This window comes from Alternaria ventricosa (assembly GCF_023758065.1).
Source record: "Alternaria ventricosa strain BMP 2768 chromosome Unknown scaffold_5, whole genome shotgun sequence".
NCBI lineage: Eukaryota > Fungi > Ascomycota > Dothideomycetes > Pleosporales > Pleosporaceae > Alternaria > Alternaria ventricosa.
In genome coordinates this window covers 1,729,976-1,746,980 of record NW_026055685.1, presented here as the reverse complement: position 1 = coordinate 1,746,980, position 17,005 = coordinate 1,729,976, and the positions used below count along the sequence as shown (strand labels likewise).

Here is a 17,005-nt window from a genome sequence, read left to right as displayed (position 1 = left end):
TCGGCTGCGTTGTCGAGGCGACACCGCCGGTTGGGGGGTTCTTTGATTTGACATGTGATCGCAGAGTGGCAACGGCAATTGCAGTCACGGGTGATCTGTGAGGGACGACAATACTGGAATGTTCTGTTTCTCTAGGCTCAGGCAACTCATGATAGCAATGGTATTGGCGCTCGCGAACTATGAAAACTCCCATCCGTGGATGTATACCCCAACCGTTAACGCCATGACTATGCACACTGATGTCTAAGGGAGGATAAGGAAAACTATGTACATGCAGCATCCACTGAGCAAACGCGTGGGGAAGAAGACACATCAATGTCCACCACTAAACCCATGTACCGACGCCGACGCAGCACTCAAGCGGACCGTTGACGCCTTGTGCTTGAACGAGCAGATCGCCGTATGTGTCGTCGCGTCGAAGGCCCGCTCGGTTGCGCAGTGCCATCTGGAGACGTGGTCTGTGGAGTGGACTCGCTTGGATTCTCAGGGCCACCTCCAGAGGTTGACCGATGTGTCCGAGCGCGTTGACTTAGAAAGGAAGATACACGGCGGGCCCCTTCAGTATTGGGTCTGCCACTGAGAATAATCTCCGGTGCTAGAAGCTCGGTCGACTCAGAACCGGAGCGAAGTTCACGGCGGACCTGTCTTGCCTCGCGCAGTACCTCTCTACTCCTCCTGAACCGGTCCCACCCTGGCATATACATGAAGATTAGCTTGATATTACCGACAAAAGGGTGTTATCCCTATTGCGGAGATCCAAACAGACCCCTGCGTATCCGGTCACTGATGCCACCGTTGCCCGAGCCTGCATTCGCGTTATCAGACGAGCTGCCTTGACCGTTGGACGGTGGGGGTGGGGATCCTGCGGGAACGACGTAGGGATCATTGAACGTGCCCGAGCCGGAAGGAGTGAAGGAACCCGGCATCTGGGACGTACGATCCGTCTGTGAGTCTGCAGACGCAGGGTTGTTCGCCTGGCCCTCGCCACCCTTGGTAATACCCTTTCGACAATGTGGACAGGTGTCGTGCTCGAGCAACCACGCGGAGACACATGGGTGGTGGAACCAGTGCTTGCATGGCAGTAGCGTCACCTGCTCGCCGATGTTGACCTCGTCCATGCATATACTGCATTCGGCCTTGTGTTCGTCACCTAGCATCTCTTCGGTGATGTGGGTACGCGGGAGTTTATCAATGTCGGCTTGTGTTGCCGGACCGGGCGCGTTGCTCGTCGAGGTTTGCTCCATGAGTTGGGAGACGATGCGGTCTAGGCCTTCTTGAGAGTAGACAAAATCTCCCATGTTGCCAGCGTGGCCGCCCATCATACCCATAGAGGAAAAGAGTTGTAGGATAGGGTGACCCGCGAACTGCTCGCCAGCGCCATGGTTGTGTTCGCCGCGGAAAGTACCCTCAGCGCCGCCGAGTGGGTGGTTGTGGGCGTGGACTCGAGGAGGCGGTGCTCCAAAGGCAGCCATGAGGCCAGTCATGACACTGTTTGGCTTGTTAGCAGCTTCCAAACATGATGATCCGCTCCTGCTTACTTGGTAATCTCGTCCACAGGCTCGGCCCGGCCTGGGTTGTTTGCATTGCCGGGGAATAGTCGAGCGCCACCGTGGTACGTGAAACTTCCTCCGCGGATCTGAGGCCCTCCTTCATGGCCCTGGTTTTGAGATTCCTGGAAAGCAGACTGGTTTGGGCCGCCCGGTCCAGCGCCAGAGAACAGACCCTCTCCCTGACCTGGTTGCTGGCGCGGTTGCTGCACTTGTGGTTGCATTGCCGCCCCAGTGAGCCCGTTCAACATGGCCATGAATCCTCCTATTGACCCAGGCACCGCCATGCCGCCCTGTGGCGATACGGATCGTGTAACGGTAGCCTGCAGGTTGTACCTTCCCGGACCAGTTTCTGTGAATCTGACATTGCTAATGTCGCCCTCCTCCGGATCGTCGGTCTGCCATGGGTTGTGGTGAGGGTTTAATTGCGGTGGGGCATGCTCGAGATCAGGGAGGGAGTCGGAGTCGTCGCCGTCATGACCAAACATTCCGGGGGCAGCATCTCTTGGGTCGTTGTTGTCTTCAATCTAGTCGGTGTCAGCGGAATCCGGTGCATATCCGCTTCACGTCGTGATTAACGGGCTGAAGGCTGGATTTGGCGGCTAAACTCACAATCTCGGTGAAGTCGGAGCCGCATTCTGGACACGAGAGGCCGTGTTCGTCTCGATACCACTCGTCGGCGCACTCGTGGCAAAACATCATGTCGCGATGCCCGGGCCGCGGGTTTCCTGACTGCGCATCCTGGTTGGTCGACTGGTCCATGGTCGCAGGTGTGAGGCGGGTGATAAGACGTAGGGTAGTAGGGCGAGGTTCAAGGAGACTGGGTGAGGTATGTCAGCATGGAAGTAACGTTCGAGCAACGGACGCCGACTTACGGCCTTGTGTCGGGAGCAGGCGCGGAAGAGGATCAATTCAGGTCAAGACCTATCACGCGCCGATGCCAGTACAGGTGGTGGTGGCGAAACGCGACAACAGATAGGTATGGGGTATTGCAGTGAATTGCGGAGAGACCAGAACAGGGAAGTTTGGCGTAGAAGGAGATCTCAGGCGAGGCTACCCGTAAGGTGATAGTTCCAAGGTTGTTTCGCGCGAAAGCTGTCAGACACCGGAATGACGTTGTTCGGTGTGCAGGGGTGGTGGGGTCTAGCGATTTGTCCCGCGGTATCTCGAGTTGGGCGAAGCTAGCTCAGCACTTTGCCTCTTGGGTCAAGAAGTTATGAGGAGAGAAGTGGAATGGAGACGGAGGCAAAGTCGCTTGCGCGTCTTCTTGAACGCGGCAGCGGTTGATTGTCTTGCTCTGACTCTACGTTTGTCCGACCAGTTGTCTCTGCCCGCTTCTTCCGTGTTCCATCTAGTTCCGAGGCCTTCTATCAGCCAAAGACTGTCGCCTGCCGCAATCCAACAGTACATCGCGCGATACGGTGGTCAGTGCTATCGCTTGCTTAGTAGGAGAGCTTTGTGTATACTACAGATATCAAAAATTGCTATTAACCATACGATCCCTGCCAAAGGTATAGAAACCACAAACGCCTATGCATGTACTCATCAACATGACTGCGAACCTGGCCTGACTCGTGATCCAAACAACGGTGCGCATGTCATAGATTCGCGACGACGGCACCTGTTCACGATCTTCGAGGGCCACCCCTCAGCAAGAGGCTCCCCACCACGCCGGCCGCGACTACGATTCCTCCTACAATGGCGGCGCCCACCAGCCCCTCCTTTGCCACCTTTTCGTCGATGAGACCCTTCAAGCTTCCGGCCTGGAGGTTTGCGGGCTCCAACTCCAGTAGCAGCTCGTTGTACCGTCGGGCTTCAGCATAGTTGCCGAGCTTGTAGTTGCCGAGGGCGAGGTAGTAGAGGCATTCGCGCCTGCGCTCGCGCGAGTTGCGGAAGATCTCTGAGAGGAGGCGCACACCTTCTTGTTGGTCGGGACGGGAGGTGGATTTGATCAGACCCTAGAATACCATGAGCTTGCTTGTTGCGGGTGGTGCCGTGCGCATGTGCAAATGTGACGAGACGCGGGGAAGCCGTACCCATGCGTAGTTGAACTTCGTCTGCAGACCAACGTATTCGCCCTCCTTTTCGTACTGCGCGCGCAGAACCTGCAGCTCCTCTGGCTTGAGCGGCGACTCGACATCGGCGGCATCTAAGGGGAATGAGCGTTCGTCGGCCCAGAAGTCGTTATCCCACTCACATGGTAATGACGGCGGCATGGCGGCTGTTTGTGTTGCGCAAGAAAATTAGAGAGGTCTGAGAAATCGTCTTTGGGGGAGGCGGAAGTTGGTATCGTGAGGATGGGTTAGTGCAAATGGTAAGCGTCAAACTACGGGCTGTCTCGTGAAAGCTCCAGCTGCAGGCCGAGCAGGCGATCTTTTACCGTGACGTACGCCGCCGCCTCGTGGCTGCCGGCCATGCGCCACGCTACGCCTGCGCCTTCCGCCACTTGGTCGCGGTTGCCATGCACGCGACTTGGCACGGGCCATCCAAACAAGAACATCAACACCATGGCCCTGTCGCGATAGACATCACCAGATACCAGACGAGACGATTGCGCAAACATCCCACAGCACTCCAAACAACCGTACTATACACATAAACCTCGCGCGACACACAATAACCCACCATGCTTCTCGACGAAGACCCCGCTGCCGTACTCACCCTCTCCAAACACACATACGAACCTCCCTAACAATACCCAGCTCATCGCGCAATGCACATCGCACTTCAAAATCGCCAACGACAAAACCTCGCTCCACCGCATAAACGAGTCTCTCAGCACCCTCAGCGAATTCCGCACCCAACACCTACGCTCCATCCAATCTTCTCTCAGCGCGCTGAACCGGACACATCAAACCCTCTCCGCGAACCACAACCACACCCTCAGTCAGCACAACCCCACGAATCACGCAGCCGAGATATTACGGCTAGACACGGAGAAATTCAAGATCGCAAAGCAGGCGAGTGATCTGGAGATTGAGGGTGAGAGGCTGCAGAGTGATCTCGCGCGGTTAGGGGGTGTGGCCGGCGAGTTGGAAGAGGAGGGTGTTGAAGGTGGTGTTGAACCTAGAGCGGGTGAGGATGCGACGGTGTAAGTTCTACCCTTTGATGCGCAAGTAGATGTGGATGCTGACCTGGATTCCAGATTGAAACTCAAACTCTACCGCACTCTCGGCATCGACGTCGAAGCCGACCCCACTACCGGCGAATATAACAAGGCTGTTGTGCGCAATGCGACGAAGGGCGATGTGCATGTCGTCAACATCGATCCGAAGTTCTCGCGGCACTTCTACACGAACTACTTCTGGCGGACGATGTAGGTTGAAAACTCAGAACTTGCGCCTGCGCTGGAAGCAGAAGTAAATCCTGGAAATTGGATGGTCAGGCGTTTGGTTATGACATGCATTCTGAGATACCTCTGTGTTTACGGCGTTCTTGAGTATATAGCGCAATCCTCACAATCGAGCGGACAACACTGCGCAGCACAGCATTCGACTCTCCCTTAATTCTCATACTCTCGGCATTTATCGCACGTTGTCCGAAATGTACGTACAATCGTGGCTACTCCATTCGTGGCTGCCATTTCCAATTTACCCCTCGTCTCTTTGGCGTGTAAGCCACCATGCAAGACTGTTTGTCAGCAATGTGGTAGCCTAATCTACATATCAGGCTGTACGCTGCCTCTCACCAGCACATATGCGGCATAATGTTGTGCTCTTCTTCTTTCCACAACTATTTCACCCCCACCAGCAACGAGAGCGAGAAGTCATAACGAGCGCCGGCAGGATGGAGATTTACGACAGCAATTTGGAGCCCGCAGTCAACTTCCGCCGCATCCGCCTCAAAGGTGAAGTTGAAGATCCCATCAAAGAGAGGGAAAGAGCAGCATGGCAGGCAAGTCAAGTAAGAGATGCAAGGTTGGCAAGATTGGCAAGAGATAAGACCATGTTGGAAAGACTTCGACGCCCATACGCTGAGTACAAGAGAAATCATCCTCAGGGTAAATTGTGTTATCGGTGTGCTGGCATAGATTGGCCACTTCTCCTACCCAGTGAAGCTTCCTACTACTGCGAACATTGGGCGGGTTTGACATTGTTTGGTGTTCCTGAGTCAAGTCAGGAGCTCTCTGAATCGTCCTGTCCACTTTGTGTGTTCCTGAGCTCCACTGACTCATTCCGTCAAAACCCCAATCGAGTACTCCGCGTATACTGTGCCTGCTATTGGTATAGGATCCCTAACATCCCCGACTACACTGGGATTCCTCATCGTGAGCGGCATTGGAAGTACCATACTCCCCGTCTCGTATTGCTGGAATACGAGTTCAATCCTAGCAGTCACCGCTTAAGTTATACACTACAACCTGCGTGTACGACTCCCCAAGCCTTCAGGCTCCGCAAACTCAACCCTGAAGTCATCGATTATGAGATACTTCGGCAGTGGCTCGGAAATTGCCTGCGCTATCATTCCGAGCAGGGTGGAACTCCTTTCTCTACGGCCATTCCTGGTCTAAGAGTTTTCGATTGTAGGGCTGGGAAAGTCATCGCTGCGCCTGAGGATTCTGCTCTCCGTTACGTAGCCTTGTCCTATGTATGGGGTGGGGTGAAAATATCCGAGAGACAGCAGGCTGCTTTCCCATTGACGATACGTGACGCCATCACCGTTGCATTAGAGATGGGATATCAGTATCTATGGGTTGATCAACTTGTACGTAACTATCTCTCAGGTGTAATTTGTAATATTGGCTAAAATTCAGGCCCAGTGTATACATCAGTCGAATGAGACTCACAGGCGAGCTCAAATACAACTCATGGGCCGCATATATGCCGAGGCAGATCTGGTGGTCGTTGCTGCTGCAGGCAATTCATCCGATTACGGCTTACCAGGTGTTTCTACGAGACCCCGGAAAGCACAGAGAAGAGTCGAACTAGACACAAGCATTGACTTGATCAACATGGTTGATCCAGATACGACACTGGGCCTCAGTACGTGGGCATCAAGAGGATGGACCCACCAGGAAGGTTTTCTGGCCAGACGGAGACTTGTCTTTACAGACCACGAAGTCTTATACGTCTGTAAAGTCGGACTATATCAGGAATCTGTACAGCCACCTGGCTTCCACAGGAGGAACATGTTTCCAGGGTTTCCTCATGATGATTCTGAATATCGTGTCCCTCTATTCCTTAAAAGTTACGTGACCCGGAAGCTGTCCAGCGACGGCGACATTCTCGACGCCTGTATCGGGATTTTGGGAACACTCATCGACTATCACTTCTGGGGTACTGCCGCTGTACACTCCCTTATCCCCTCGCGGCGCTTTCCCCTCTCTTTGCATTGGTACAACACAAGCCCCGGCTCAGTAAGAGAAGGCTTCCCGACTTGGTCATGGGTTGCAACAACCGGTCCAAAATGGCTTTCAAACAACAACAGCTTTCACGACAGAGTCTTCTCAGCCGAAATACTCACAACTGACGGGTTCTGGATGGCTGCCAATAGGCCGACTCAAAGTCGCTACGACGTTTTACCCCCGGGCTATGGTCCTACTTTACGACTCACAGCTTCCTTCTTTAGGGCCTCTTTAATTACGACCCAAGAGGAGAAACCTCTGATTGTTTTCCCACATGCTGGTATGATTGGCGATGACACTGAAATCGCTTTTACGTTGTGGCTCGACACAAAGCTCACAGACTCTGTGTCGCCCAACACCGTCAAGGCATTATATCTCGAGGAAGATGAATATATGAACGGAAAATGGAGTGGTACCAAACCTCTCTCATTCATCATTTTCCAGTCTGTCGGAGCCCATTACAGGAGGATCGGACTGGCATTCGGTGTCTGTTCGATCCAAGAGAAGACTACCGGGGTGAAAAGGGAAATCGCATCCGGGGAAGTAACACCGCATGCAGACTGCAGAAGCGATGGAGAGGTCATTTACATCGAGTGAGATTTTTCTCATTCCAGCATTGTGTATGAACATGAAGGTTGCGTTGTTGGGATGAGGTAGCGGCGTCATCCAGTTTACGGTGGATGGTCTCGTTGTGGTTAGTTTCTTCCATCTCTTCCATCTCTTCCATCTCTTCCATCTCTTCCATCTCTTCCATCTCTTCCATCTCTTCCATCTCTTCCATCTCTTCCATCTCTTCCATCTCTTCCATTCATAGTCCAGTAGCCTCGTCGCAGTCTGCACCGCATATAAGAAAAACTCTGAACACTCTGGAGCATACAATATCGAGGGGTGGGTTAATCTGCACGCTTTTATCTTAATGTAGTCTGCAGACCTGTCCAGTTTTTTTCTTGTGTGAGGTGCCGGTAATGGCTCGACAAAGTCCGCGAGGGCATGCAATAGTATTGCCTCACAGAAAGAGACGCCCAATCATCAACTCACCTTGTATTCGATTGTTTGAATACCGCAATCTTTCAATCTTCCAACAAGTCATCGTGCTATTCCGGCTATGTTGGGCACATCCGCGCCTCGTCTAGTGCGTGTTGGACGAGGGATCTTACAAACTTCCTGATGCGGCTACCCTACCGAACAGCGGGAACGCCTGCGCCGCAATATAAACAACTAGCGGCAGCGCCTGCCACCGAAAAACCGTTAGCATTCACGACATAAGTATAGGCAATGCAGTCTCCGCTCGATTCGGAAGCTTGGGCCACAGCCGCTTCACTCATCCGGGACAAAGAATGATGTTCATCTCACTACCAGGGCTAGCGTCATAAGCAGTAATGACCACGCCTCGCTCCTTCTCTGCCCGCGCTCTCCCTATATTAAAGAACGTACGCCTCCGCCGAAATAAACCCGCAACTCCCACTCTCTACTTAGTCTCGACGATCTCTCGATTTACCAGAACCATCAACCCAATAGGATTTCCAGAATGCAGCTTTTCATCCCCGTCATCGCTCTCTTGAGCACGCTTGTCGCTGCTGTACCGACCGTACGTAACAAAGACTACCACGCCAAAGCTACCTTCCTTCTATCATACTAACATTCCGCAGGCTGCAGCGGACGGTCGCGGAGCCACCATCTTCACCGACAAGAACTTCAATGGCCGGTCAACTGCCATACCCGCCAACGACTTCTGCACCGACATGAACAACATCTTTGGCAACTTCGATGGCAAGATCCGCAGCGTCACCGTCGAGAAGGGCTACCACTGCAAGTTCTACACGTACGTCATACCCATCAGTCTCCTTTTACTTGGAAAGACCGTTAGAAACTAACTTCCACTAGTGGCCACGACTGTCCTGCCAACGGCCAGAAGATGGAATGTGGCAGCAAGGACCAGGCGTCGGTGTTTGGAGATCTGGGCACGTTCGACTACAAGATTCACAGCGCGTACTGCACGAAATTATAGATGGGGATTTGCGCAGTCTGGATTTCTTTGGGTGTTTTGAGCTTGGTACGGCTTGCGCAGCTTGAGTGTGCTTGGTGGCTTGAAGACAAGATGGGTGTAGCATGTTCGCAGTAAGCGCTACAGCGGTACTTTGCGACTCGGTCTATCTATTTGCGAAGGCTGGAGTTCCGGGTCAGCGCGGATAGACTGTTATACGAGATGGTACATAATTATAATACTTTCAATCGTACAAACACATGTGCCTCTCATGCGCGACATGGCTGGTGTCTGCCGAGTCGCATAACGCGTACAAGTAACCACGAATGGGCCATCGCCAAGTGATCGAGCGATGCAGTAGCAAGTTCCAATTAGTCAGGTATTGCGATCACCGATTACAGTCGAAGCGCGAAATTGCGAATGTGACGGGATAAATGGTTGTTGCATTATTATCGACAGCGCCGATGGTGCAGTGTGAAAGGAGATGAAGAATGCAGGAGGGACGGGTACAACCGCCGTCGGTGTTGGTACTAACCCGGAACGGAACTGCCCCACGTTGACCCACATCGATCGCCTGTGGTTCTGGATGTCACATCACAATCTTTCACGTCGACACGGGGCAGCCTCGACTTTTCAGCAGCGCGCCCCGAATTACGCCTTACTACGTACGCAGTAGAGTTGCCTGTCAAAAACGCGGAAAACGGCATGTCATGTGCAGCAGAGTTTGATTGGCTGGCCAATGCGCGATGCATACTTTCATCGTTGTTTGGGCCCTCACTCATGACATCTATTCATGACTTTTGAGGCTGCCTACAATCTTAACAAGATCACTTCAAATGTGCTATGTTTTCTAATCATCAGCCTCAGTTGCTGAATGCAAGCAAAGCTGCGGTCCGCCCGCGATGCACCTAGATGCCTGCTGAGCCCCAACTCGACACCCCCAGGACGCCCTACGCCCGACAAAACTTGGTATGCTATTGGATGGCACACCACCGATCCCATGAGAAGAATCACCGCGTTCGAAATCCAGGCTGCGCACTCGACAGTATCACATATCTTTTGGACGTCATCATTCGCCGAGAAGAACGACCCAAGTACAGGTTCGGAGTAGATCATCGTGCTTTGCTTTCATCCCAACGTAATCTCAGACCAGATCGCGGCATTCTGGTGGCTTCGTCCGGTGAGTCCGTTATGTCGCAGAATCTCCCTTTGAAGGCCTTGTATGAGTGTGAGGAAACGGGAAGATGTCTTCGACAACAGCCTTCATTTGAGATGTAACGAACCTTTCTCTCGCTAAGCTTGAGATCACATTTTCGACTTCTACAACTCATTACGTCGCGGAATTCAACTAGTACCCATTGCTCGGACGAACTCAAATGGCCTGTTATCGGAGTGTCCGAAGTGTAGCACCCCACGACGGATTCTGGTGGTGTTTCAAAGCCTTCGAACCCCGTCCAACCTTACCGACCGGGGCAGTTGGATCAGGATGATCAATTCAATTCCTGATCACCCACGAATCAAGAACCAAGTCACCACAATATCCAACCTATCACGGCATACAAAGACGCCGGGAGACCAGTGCAGTCCCAAAGTGGCAACGGAACACTGCCTCAGCCTCGCATAAAGACCCCGCAGTGTGATAAATCACCGCCGCGTGGGACGGCAGGATCCTTGCGGGACGGGCAGGTCGCCGAACTGTTGGTTGTAGAGATCGGGGGAGTTAAAGTGACTCACTCGGACCCACGACATCAGCTTGGTGCTTCCCAATCGCAGCAGCAGCTTCAATCGCCCCATTTTGGCAACTGATCTAGAGCCGCGAACCACGCTCTCACATATCATCACAATGAAGACCTTTGATAAGCATTCCTGGCTCGAATTCTGGTTCTACGGACTCCATCCCGGTATTATGATGGCACTGACCTGCATTGGTGTCATGGCTACATTGGAAATGTACCCATTCAGAATGAAGACCACGTCACGTCATTGCGAGAACTGCAGGTCAGTATGTTCAAATAGCAACCGAGAAGTTTACTGATCAATCAACAGGAACCGAGAGAAGAAAGACAGTCTGGAACACCCTTCTACAAACGCGACCTTCACAACGCGAGGTCCCCAGGCCCTCAATGACGACAAACTGTACGAAGCAGACCCAACTACTTTCCGACACCCCTCCTTCCGCTACTCCTTCATCCCAACGTCGCCGTTCGGGGCTGCAATGCCAATTCGAGTTCCCTCATCTCGCGCGCCGTCATCATACCACGCCGATGATACGCACGTACGCGTCCGTTCACTACAAAATTTTCTGCTTCCACCGCTTTTCAATCGTCATCGTTTGAGTGGGGAGCAGTACTCCGACGGTATGCAGACACCTGACAAAGCGCGTAGCAGGCGCATGAGTGCTGTTCGCGAGGATATGCACGGAGCTATGATGGTGTGATATGGTCAGTGATGATAAGTCTTGTTCTGAATGATCATGTTTGCGCCGAGGTCGTCTTGATGTAGTTTCCAATCAATGTTATACTACCCATATGTGACAGACAACAATTTGTTGAAGTGTTCAACTTGCAGTCAGGCAGTATCCAAGATGGTACTGGAGAGTACGGCGCACAAGAGCCCCCAGTGATTCCCGTCTTTGCTGAGTGTACCAAATATATACCAAATCGTGGAGTAACATCAGGAATTTCTTGTGACGGAGAAGTTGGCGGTTGGCAATGAATCTGGCTCCTTCACTCAAAATGAAGTCTCTTTCGATCTTGTGTACAATTGCGCTCGCTTCCGTGTTGACTTATAAACAGGTTCATGCAGTGTACTGAAGAAGAGAGTTACGCGAGAGTCTGTCAGACGCACGGAACTGGTGCCCTGAACTAGATATGACGGTACGCTCAGAGCTCCCCACCCGCTGAAGAAAGAGCCCACGTCACCGATCTTACAGAAGGAGGGAACATAGCAGGCATAAAGCTAGGCAGGTGGACAATGTACGTAAACGCAACGAATGAGACTGGAGGTAATGCCATAGAAGCAAAGCTTGAGGAGAAAAACTGGATGATGCCTAGCGACTTGCAGCTGTCTTGTCGTACCTATTGTCGTGTTGATTTTGATGGGAGGAGGTTGGAAGACGGCCCTGAGATGGTGACGCGCGAAAATGCCACGCTATGACGTCATCACTGCGCGTCACATCTAGGCGAACCTCGACGTTCCATTAGGCGTCTACAGGTTTCTTAAAATCATTGCTACGTGCTATTGCAGATCTCGGTAGTGATTCAATTATCATCGCACTGCCGGACTCCTTCGCTGTACGTGGCTATGTCGATTCATCCCAGCGCAATGGTGCAAAGAAGTTCCTCGCCAGGTCGAATGTCATGGTGAGCCCAGGTATACCCACATCCTCCTCCGTGACAGCCCAGTAGCCCTTCCGCATCTCCAGCTCCAGCTCTTCGAACAACGAACTTATTCCAAAATCATAGTATAGAAAAGGCTGTAGCTCTGATAGCTGAGCATCGAAAACCTTGATCAGTCTCGCGAGACCCAGCGTGTCTTCGTCGCAAACCGTCCAAATCTCGTCCTCCACCTTTTCCAATTCTTGGCGACGCTCAACATTGAATGGTATCACGCCCTTCTCTGCCCAAATGAGGACATCCACCATACTCGCCGCACACTCCCATTCGGCCAAGAATCGGTAGCGGAAGCTTTGTGAGCACCAATCGCAAGCGACCAGCCCGCAGATAGAGCAGAAGTTTGTCCAACTATTCGCACGATATGTACATCCTTTGCAGCGCGAGTAGCTATACTCTGTCGTATAGAGCATCTTGCGATGCCACGAGTGGATACAGTTGAGCTGCAGGAAGCTCGGAGTACCGCCGTCGAAGATGACGCTAGCGTCGTGTGGCCTCGGGGCCAGAATTGGGACGCGTCGGCGCAGGCGAATCATTTGTCGAGCCATATCTGATGGGGGTGACGGCCGTGGGCGTGGTGGTGCTGGACCTGGTGGAGTTACAATTGTTGTCCCGACTGGAACGACATCGTCTGCAGGAGTAGCTACGTTAGCCTCGCTCTGCGCTGCGTCTACTTCGCCGTCTTCGATGAAATGATGCTGAGGCCCGTCGATCCAGCTCAGCTCAGATTGATCGTCGTCAACGTTATTAGTTTGACCATCTTGCTCGGCTTCATCCTCGGGGTCGTGGACCACTTGCGCCGGATCTGTTGGATCGGTCTCAATCTCATCATCAGACGTATCTTCGTCTGTTGCATCATCCTCGTCGTACTCCACTTCATCATCTTCGTCACCCTGTTCGTCGCCATAGTCTATGTCATCATCCAACTCATCATGGTAGCCATGATCATCAAAGTCAGGATCGTCATAGCCATCGCCATCATGAGCTGCATCATGCTGCCTAATGGCGTGGCTTAACTGTCGCTGGCCAAGTCGATTGAGTCCTGCGCGGCTATAGCCACTATCTCGATGCAGGCCGCGAGCACCAAGCTCATACCCTTGTTCATCATACCCCTCGACCGGATCTCCGTAAGACGGGCAACCCTGATGGAAACCTTCGTTGGTCCAAGGTAGTAGGCAGACGAAGCAGAACTCATGACGACAGTAATGACAGGTCATATGGTTGCAAGCTTCTTTGTGCTCCATCCAGACCCGGCAGTTTGGACATGACTTTGCGCGACAGCTGCTCGAGTACTCGGGCATCCACTTCGGCCTCATCCCTGGCTCGTCCGACACTACACACCTGTGCTCTTGACCTTCCCACACATGCTGGCATCCAACACAGGTGTTAGTCCCGCATCCACAGTGTGCCACTGTGGAGAGAGCGTGGCTATTGTCCACATGAGATCTCGGGATGAATGAGCGACACCGCTCATTGACACAATAAACACGAATGGCGCGTGGTGTGTAGTACTCCTGCGCCTTGAGTGAGTAGGTCTCGAGGACCTCTGGGCTCAGCAAGTGTTCTACAAGACGACGTGGAAGTGGAGTACAGCACCGGGCTGGAAAGGCTTCTGTGTCGGCGAGGGCAGCGTTGTAGGCGTCGACGACGCAGTCGTTGCACATGAAGTGTTCTGTGCAGTGAGCGACGCCTTCGGAAAAGGGGTAATCATCTCCACAGATGCAGCACTCGTACTGCACCGTATCTTCGATTGACCGCATCCTGATATATGGTGATGCTTCGACACAAGCTTCTTGCTCGTTGGCTATGAACACACCACTGCTCCTCGCTACTCTTCCTGCAGATTTTCGGGCTTTGCGCAAGGCCTTGTGATTCATGCCGGAGGACGGAGCTGGAGTGGTATCCAATGGTCCTTCTGGCAAGGACTGATCGGCCATGATTGAGGTCGATTGGAGAAAGATCTCTGGTTGATCTCGATCGTGCTTAGTGGATAGACGGCTATGCTCGAAACGAATTTCTGGTAAGTCGGTATATAGTTGACCAGCTGGACTGGTGATAATGGGTCAGTGGTCATGAAAATGAGCTGGTTTATATAAGGGGGCGGGTGCCTTCATCGCCACCTGAACACTAGTGGTGGACCCATCACTAGAATGGTAGGAAAGAGGGCTCGATGTCTGTGCACTCCATTCACTCTAGTAAGCTCTTGAGGAGTCAACAAATTGTAGTCGGAGTTGACAACCGATCTTCCCCAGTCCGTAAGGCTGCCATACAGGCCAGTGTGGAACTACTCAGAGGCGATTGCGTGACTTGGAAGAGACAGTATTGACTCGTGCCTATGCTAATTTAGAGCAATCAGTTTGTGCTTGCTATTCGTATACACCCAAGCGATTCAGCCTAGCGGATTTCAGTTAATTGCACCGTTCAAATAGGGGAGACAGATACAAGAGCACGCTCGAGATCGGTTTGCATTAGTAGTTTCTCTTTGCCAGTGAAGCCTCACCGACAAATCAATTACCGTTGAACCCAATCGCACCGTTCGACCCATTGAGAAAGTTGTTCCCTGGTACTGGCACCGCGCTTCCAAGACCCTCCTCCTCTGCCATCTTCTTCTGCCATGGCAACATCTCCTGCGCTGCTACCGCTGGTCCAACCTCGCCGCCCTCCTTGCGCTTCTCAGCCCACTCATCAATGTCTTTCTGCTCGATGAAATTACCGTGCAGACCTAGACGTAATTTGACAGGTAGATGAATGACTGCCAGCGGCCCTTGCTCGAGGTTTTGCGCATCAAAGATGAGGATGTCGTTGCGCAAGACATCGAGATGGTTGAGTAGAGCCATGATATACCCCTCGCCTTCCACGAAGTCTGATGAAGAAGACGAGGCCTTCGGGACGAAGACAGGCTCTTGGAACGTACATGTCGGTCCTGCCCAGAAGGTATCCTTCTTCCCACTGTCCCACTCATAGTGTCCCAAGACGTTGAAGAGACCACCGGCTGGCGGGCCACACTTAGGGAAATCATACGGTTTGCTCGGGTCGATGTTACATTGCCAGAAGTGATTGTACTTCTTCGTCAGAACTCTATCGTCGATGCGAGAGAACTCGCCGTTGATGCCAAAGAGTTTATGAGGTTGTACCCGCGTGTTGGTGGGAGTTTGGGGATCAAAGACCCAGCGGTAAGTGTCAGAGACCAGCTTGTTGCGTTGGAGTAACGTCGTGGGTGTGTTTGCTTGGCTGTCTGGTGGGAAGAAGAAGAAGACGTTGTCTGAAGCTATGGTCAGGTCGACCACGATGTTTCCGGACGAGTCTTCGTAGGAGCCAGCGACGTGGCCATGGAAGCCTGAGATCGTCAGCGCATGTCAGGATGTCACTAGTAGCATACACACCATTGTCGGCGCGTAGCCAGACAATATCCTCTGGCTTTCCATTCCGACGAGGCACGATGCCGTACCACTGGTCTTCGTCTGGGTCCCACGCAAAGTGATTGCCGCCCTTCTTGAGCCTTTCAGCATTGACCTTGATTGGTGTGAGTGGCAGAATCAAGTAGTTCTTCGTGATAGCGCAATCGTGTATCATCCCACAGAACGGCGCTTTGTACCAGCATTCCTCGGTTTTCTTCCCATCTTTGTCGATCGTGTATACTACGATGTCACAACTGGCATCGTACCCATTACCTCCAGCTTCATAGCCGTAGCATACCATTTCTCCAGTGTCTGGATCGAATTTGGGGTGCGCAGTAAATGTCGGTGATTGTATTTGACCGTCGAAGTCATATCGGCCGACCGTCTCTAGTGTGACTGGATCCATAGCGAAAGGTGGGCCGTCTTCCTTGATGGCTAGCAGCACTCCGCGCCAGAAGATGATGTTGGTATTGGATGCTGTTCTAATAATGCCCTTCACCATCTCGTTATCGGTATATGGGTTTCTGTATCGGCCAAGTAGAGACTTGCGCGCCTTCGTTTCCGCCTTGAACCGATCGGTATGTACGTATCGCTGTCTGAAGTCGACGTGACCGTTCTCGAATCGAAATGCTGAAACCGAACCATCGCCGTTGAAGTGTATGTCTTCTTCGTACAAGGGCGGGAACCGATGGTCTGGTTGTATACGGAAAAAAGTTCCGTTTATGTCTTTGGGAATCTGAAAGAACTGAGCTTCGTGCTCTGTCTTTACAGGACAGTATACTCACTGTACCAGTCGTCTCGAGCTCAAAGATATCGGCTTCGAGACGCGATGGTTTGTTGAAGCCTTGGAAGAAGCCACTATCTGGGAACTTGACTTGGTCACCCGATCGGCTCCCTTCATGGTACGCTGATGGGGCAGGGTTCGCGAGAGAAAATATGTGTGCCATCGCGTACGTGCTGTGCCCTCCCGCCTGGCAGTAAGGCGGTCTGATACAAATCGTCCATCATATTACATCGTTTCGTTCTGGCAAGAAGACGCATTGGTTCGCTACCAGACGTACTGCCGTGCTCGAAAGTTACGAGTATGGATGTGGGGAGGTGGACTTGCGGGGTAGTTGGGGATGGTTACAGGGGTTGTTGTGCCCGGATTGATGCGACCGCCCGGGATCGCAAGCGGCACTATTGGTCCGACACAGCATCGAGTCCTGAATATGGGACGATGGTACCCCTTTGGACACGGACATAGCCGTAGCGCTGGACTGAGAGTTTTTCGTCCGAATATAGCTATGACGTATCATAGCACGCAGCTGACTTGGACATGATAGGTCTTCTTGCTCCGT

General features: G+C 52.5%; 6 protein-coding genes across 6 annotated transcripts; 2 read left to right on the top strand and 4 right to left on the bottom strand.

Annotated features, from left to right (window-relative positions):
• Positions 1-743: 743 nt before the first annotated feature.
• J4E93_003957 (uncharacterized protein) lies at positions 744-2,309 on the bottom strand (the record flags this gene model as incomplete). Its single annotated transcript, XM_049341887.1, has 3 exons — positions 744-1,488; positions 1,539-2,074; positions 2,160-2,309. The coding sequence occupies 3 exons, from the start codon at positions 2,307-2,309 to the stop codon at positions 744-746; spliced, it is 1,431 nt and encodes a 476-aa protein (XP_049201392.1).
• A 49-nt stretch (positions 2,310-2,358) lies between these two features.
• FIS1 (mitochondrial membrane protein) lies at positions 2,359-3,763 on the bottom strand (the record flags this gene model as incomplete). The annotated part of the gene is made up of 3 exons (XM_049341886.1): positions 2,359-2,367; positions 3,260-3,505; positions 3,584-3,763. The coding sequence occupies 3 exons, from the start codon at positions 3,761-3,763 to the stop codon at positions 2,359-2,361; spliced, it is 435 nt and encodes a 144-aa protein (XP_049201391.1).
• A 410-nt stretch (positions 3,764-4,173) lies between these two features.
• On the top strand, positions 4,174-4,867 carry J4E93_003955 (uncharacterized protein; the record flags this gene model as incomplete). The annotated part of the gene is made up of 3 exons (XM_049341885.1): positions 4,174-4,200; positions 4,250-4,638; positions 4,693-4,867. 3 exons carry the CDS (start codon positions 4,174-4,176, stop codon positions 4,865-4,867), a joined length of 591 nt encoding a protein of 196 aa, XP_049201390.1.
• A 3,552-nt stretch (positions 4,868-8,419) lies between these two features.
• On the top strand, positions 8,420-8,899 carry J4E93_003954 (uncharacterized protein; the record flags this gene model as incomplete). The annotated part of the gene is made up of 3 exons (XM_049341884.1): positions 8,420-8,479; positions 8,541-8,713; positions 8,776-8,899. 3 exons carry the CDS (start codon positions 8,420-8,422, stop codon positions 8,897-8,899), a joined length of 357 nt encoding a protein of 118 aa, XP_049201389.1.
• A 3,277-nt stretch (positions 8,900-12,176) lies between these two features.
• J4E93_003953 (uncharacterized protein) lies at positions 12,177-13,201 on the bottom strand (the record flags this gene model as incomplete). The annotated part of the gene is given in 2 exon segments (XM_049341883.1): positions 12,177-13,177; positions 13,195-13,201. 2 exon segments carry the CDS (start codon positions 13,199-13,201, stop codon positions 12,177-12,179), a joined length of 1,008 nt encoding a protein of 335 aa, XP_049201388.1.
• A 1,573-nt stretch (positions 13,202-14,774) lies between these two features.
• On the bottom strand, positions 14,775-16,612 carry J4E93_003952 (uncharacterized protein; the record flags this gene model as incomplete). Its single annotated transcript, XM_049341882.1, has 3 exons — positions 14,775-15,604; positions 15,651-16,401; positions 16,451-16,612. The coding sequence occupies 3 exons, from the start codon at positions 16,610-16,612 to the stop codon at positions 14,775-14,777; spliced, it is 1,743 nt and encodes a 580-aa protein (XP_049201387.1).
• Positions 16,613-17,005: the final 393 nt, after the last annotated feature.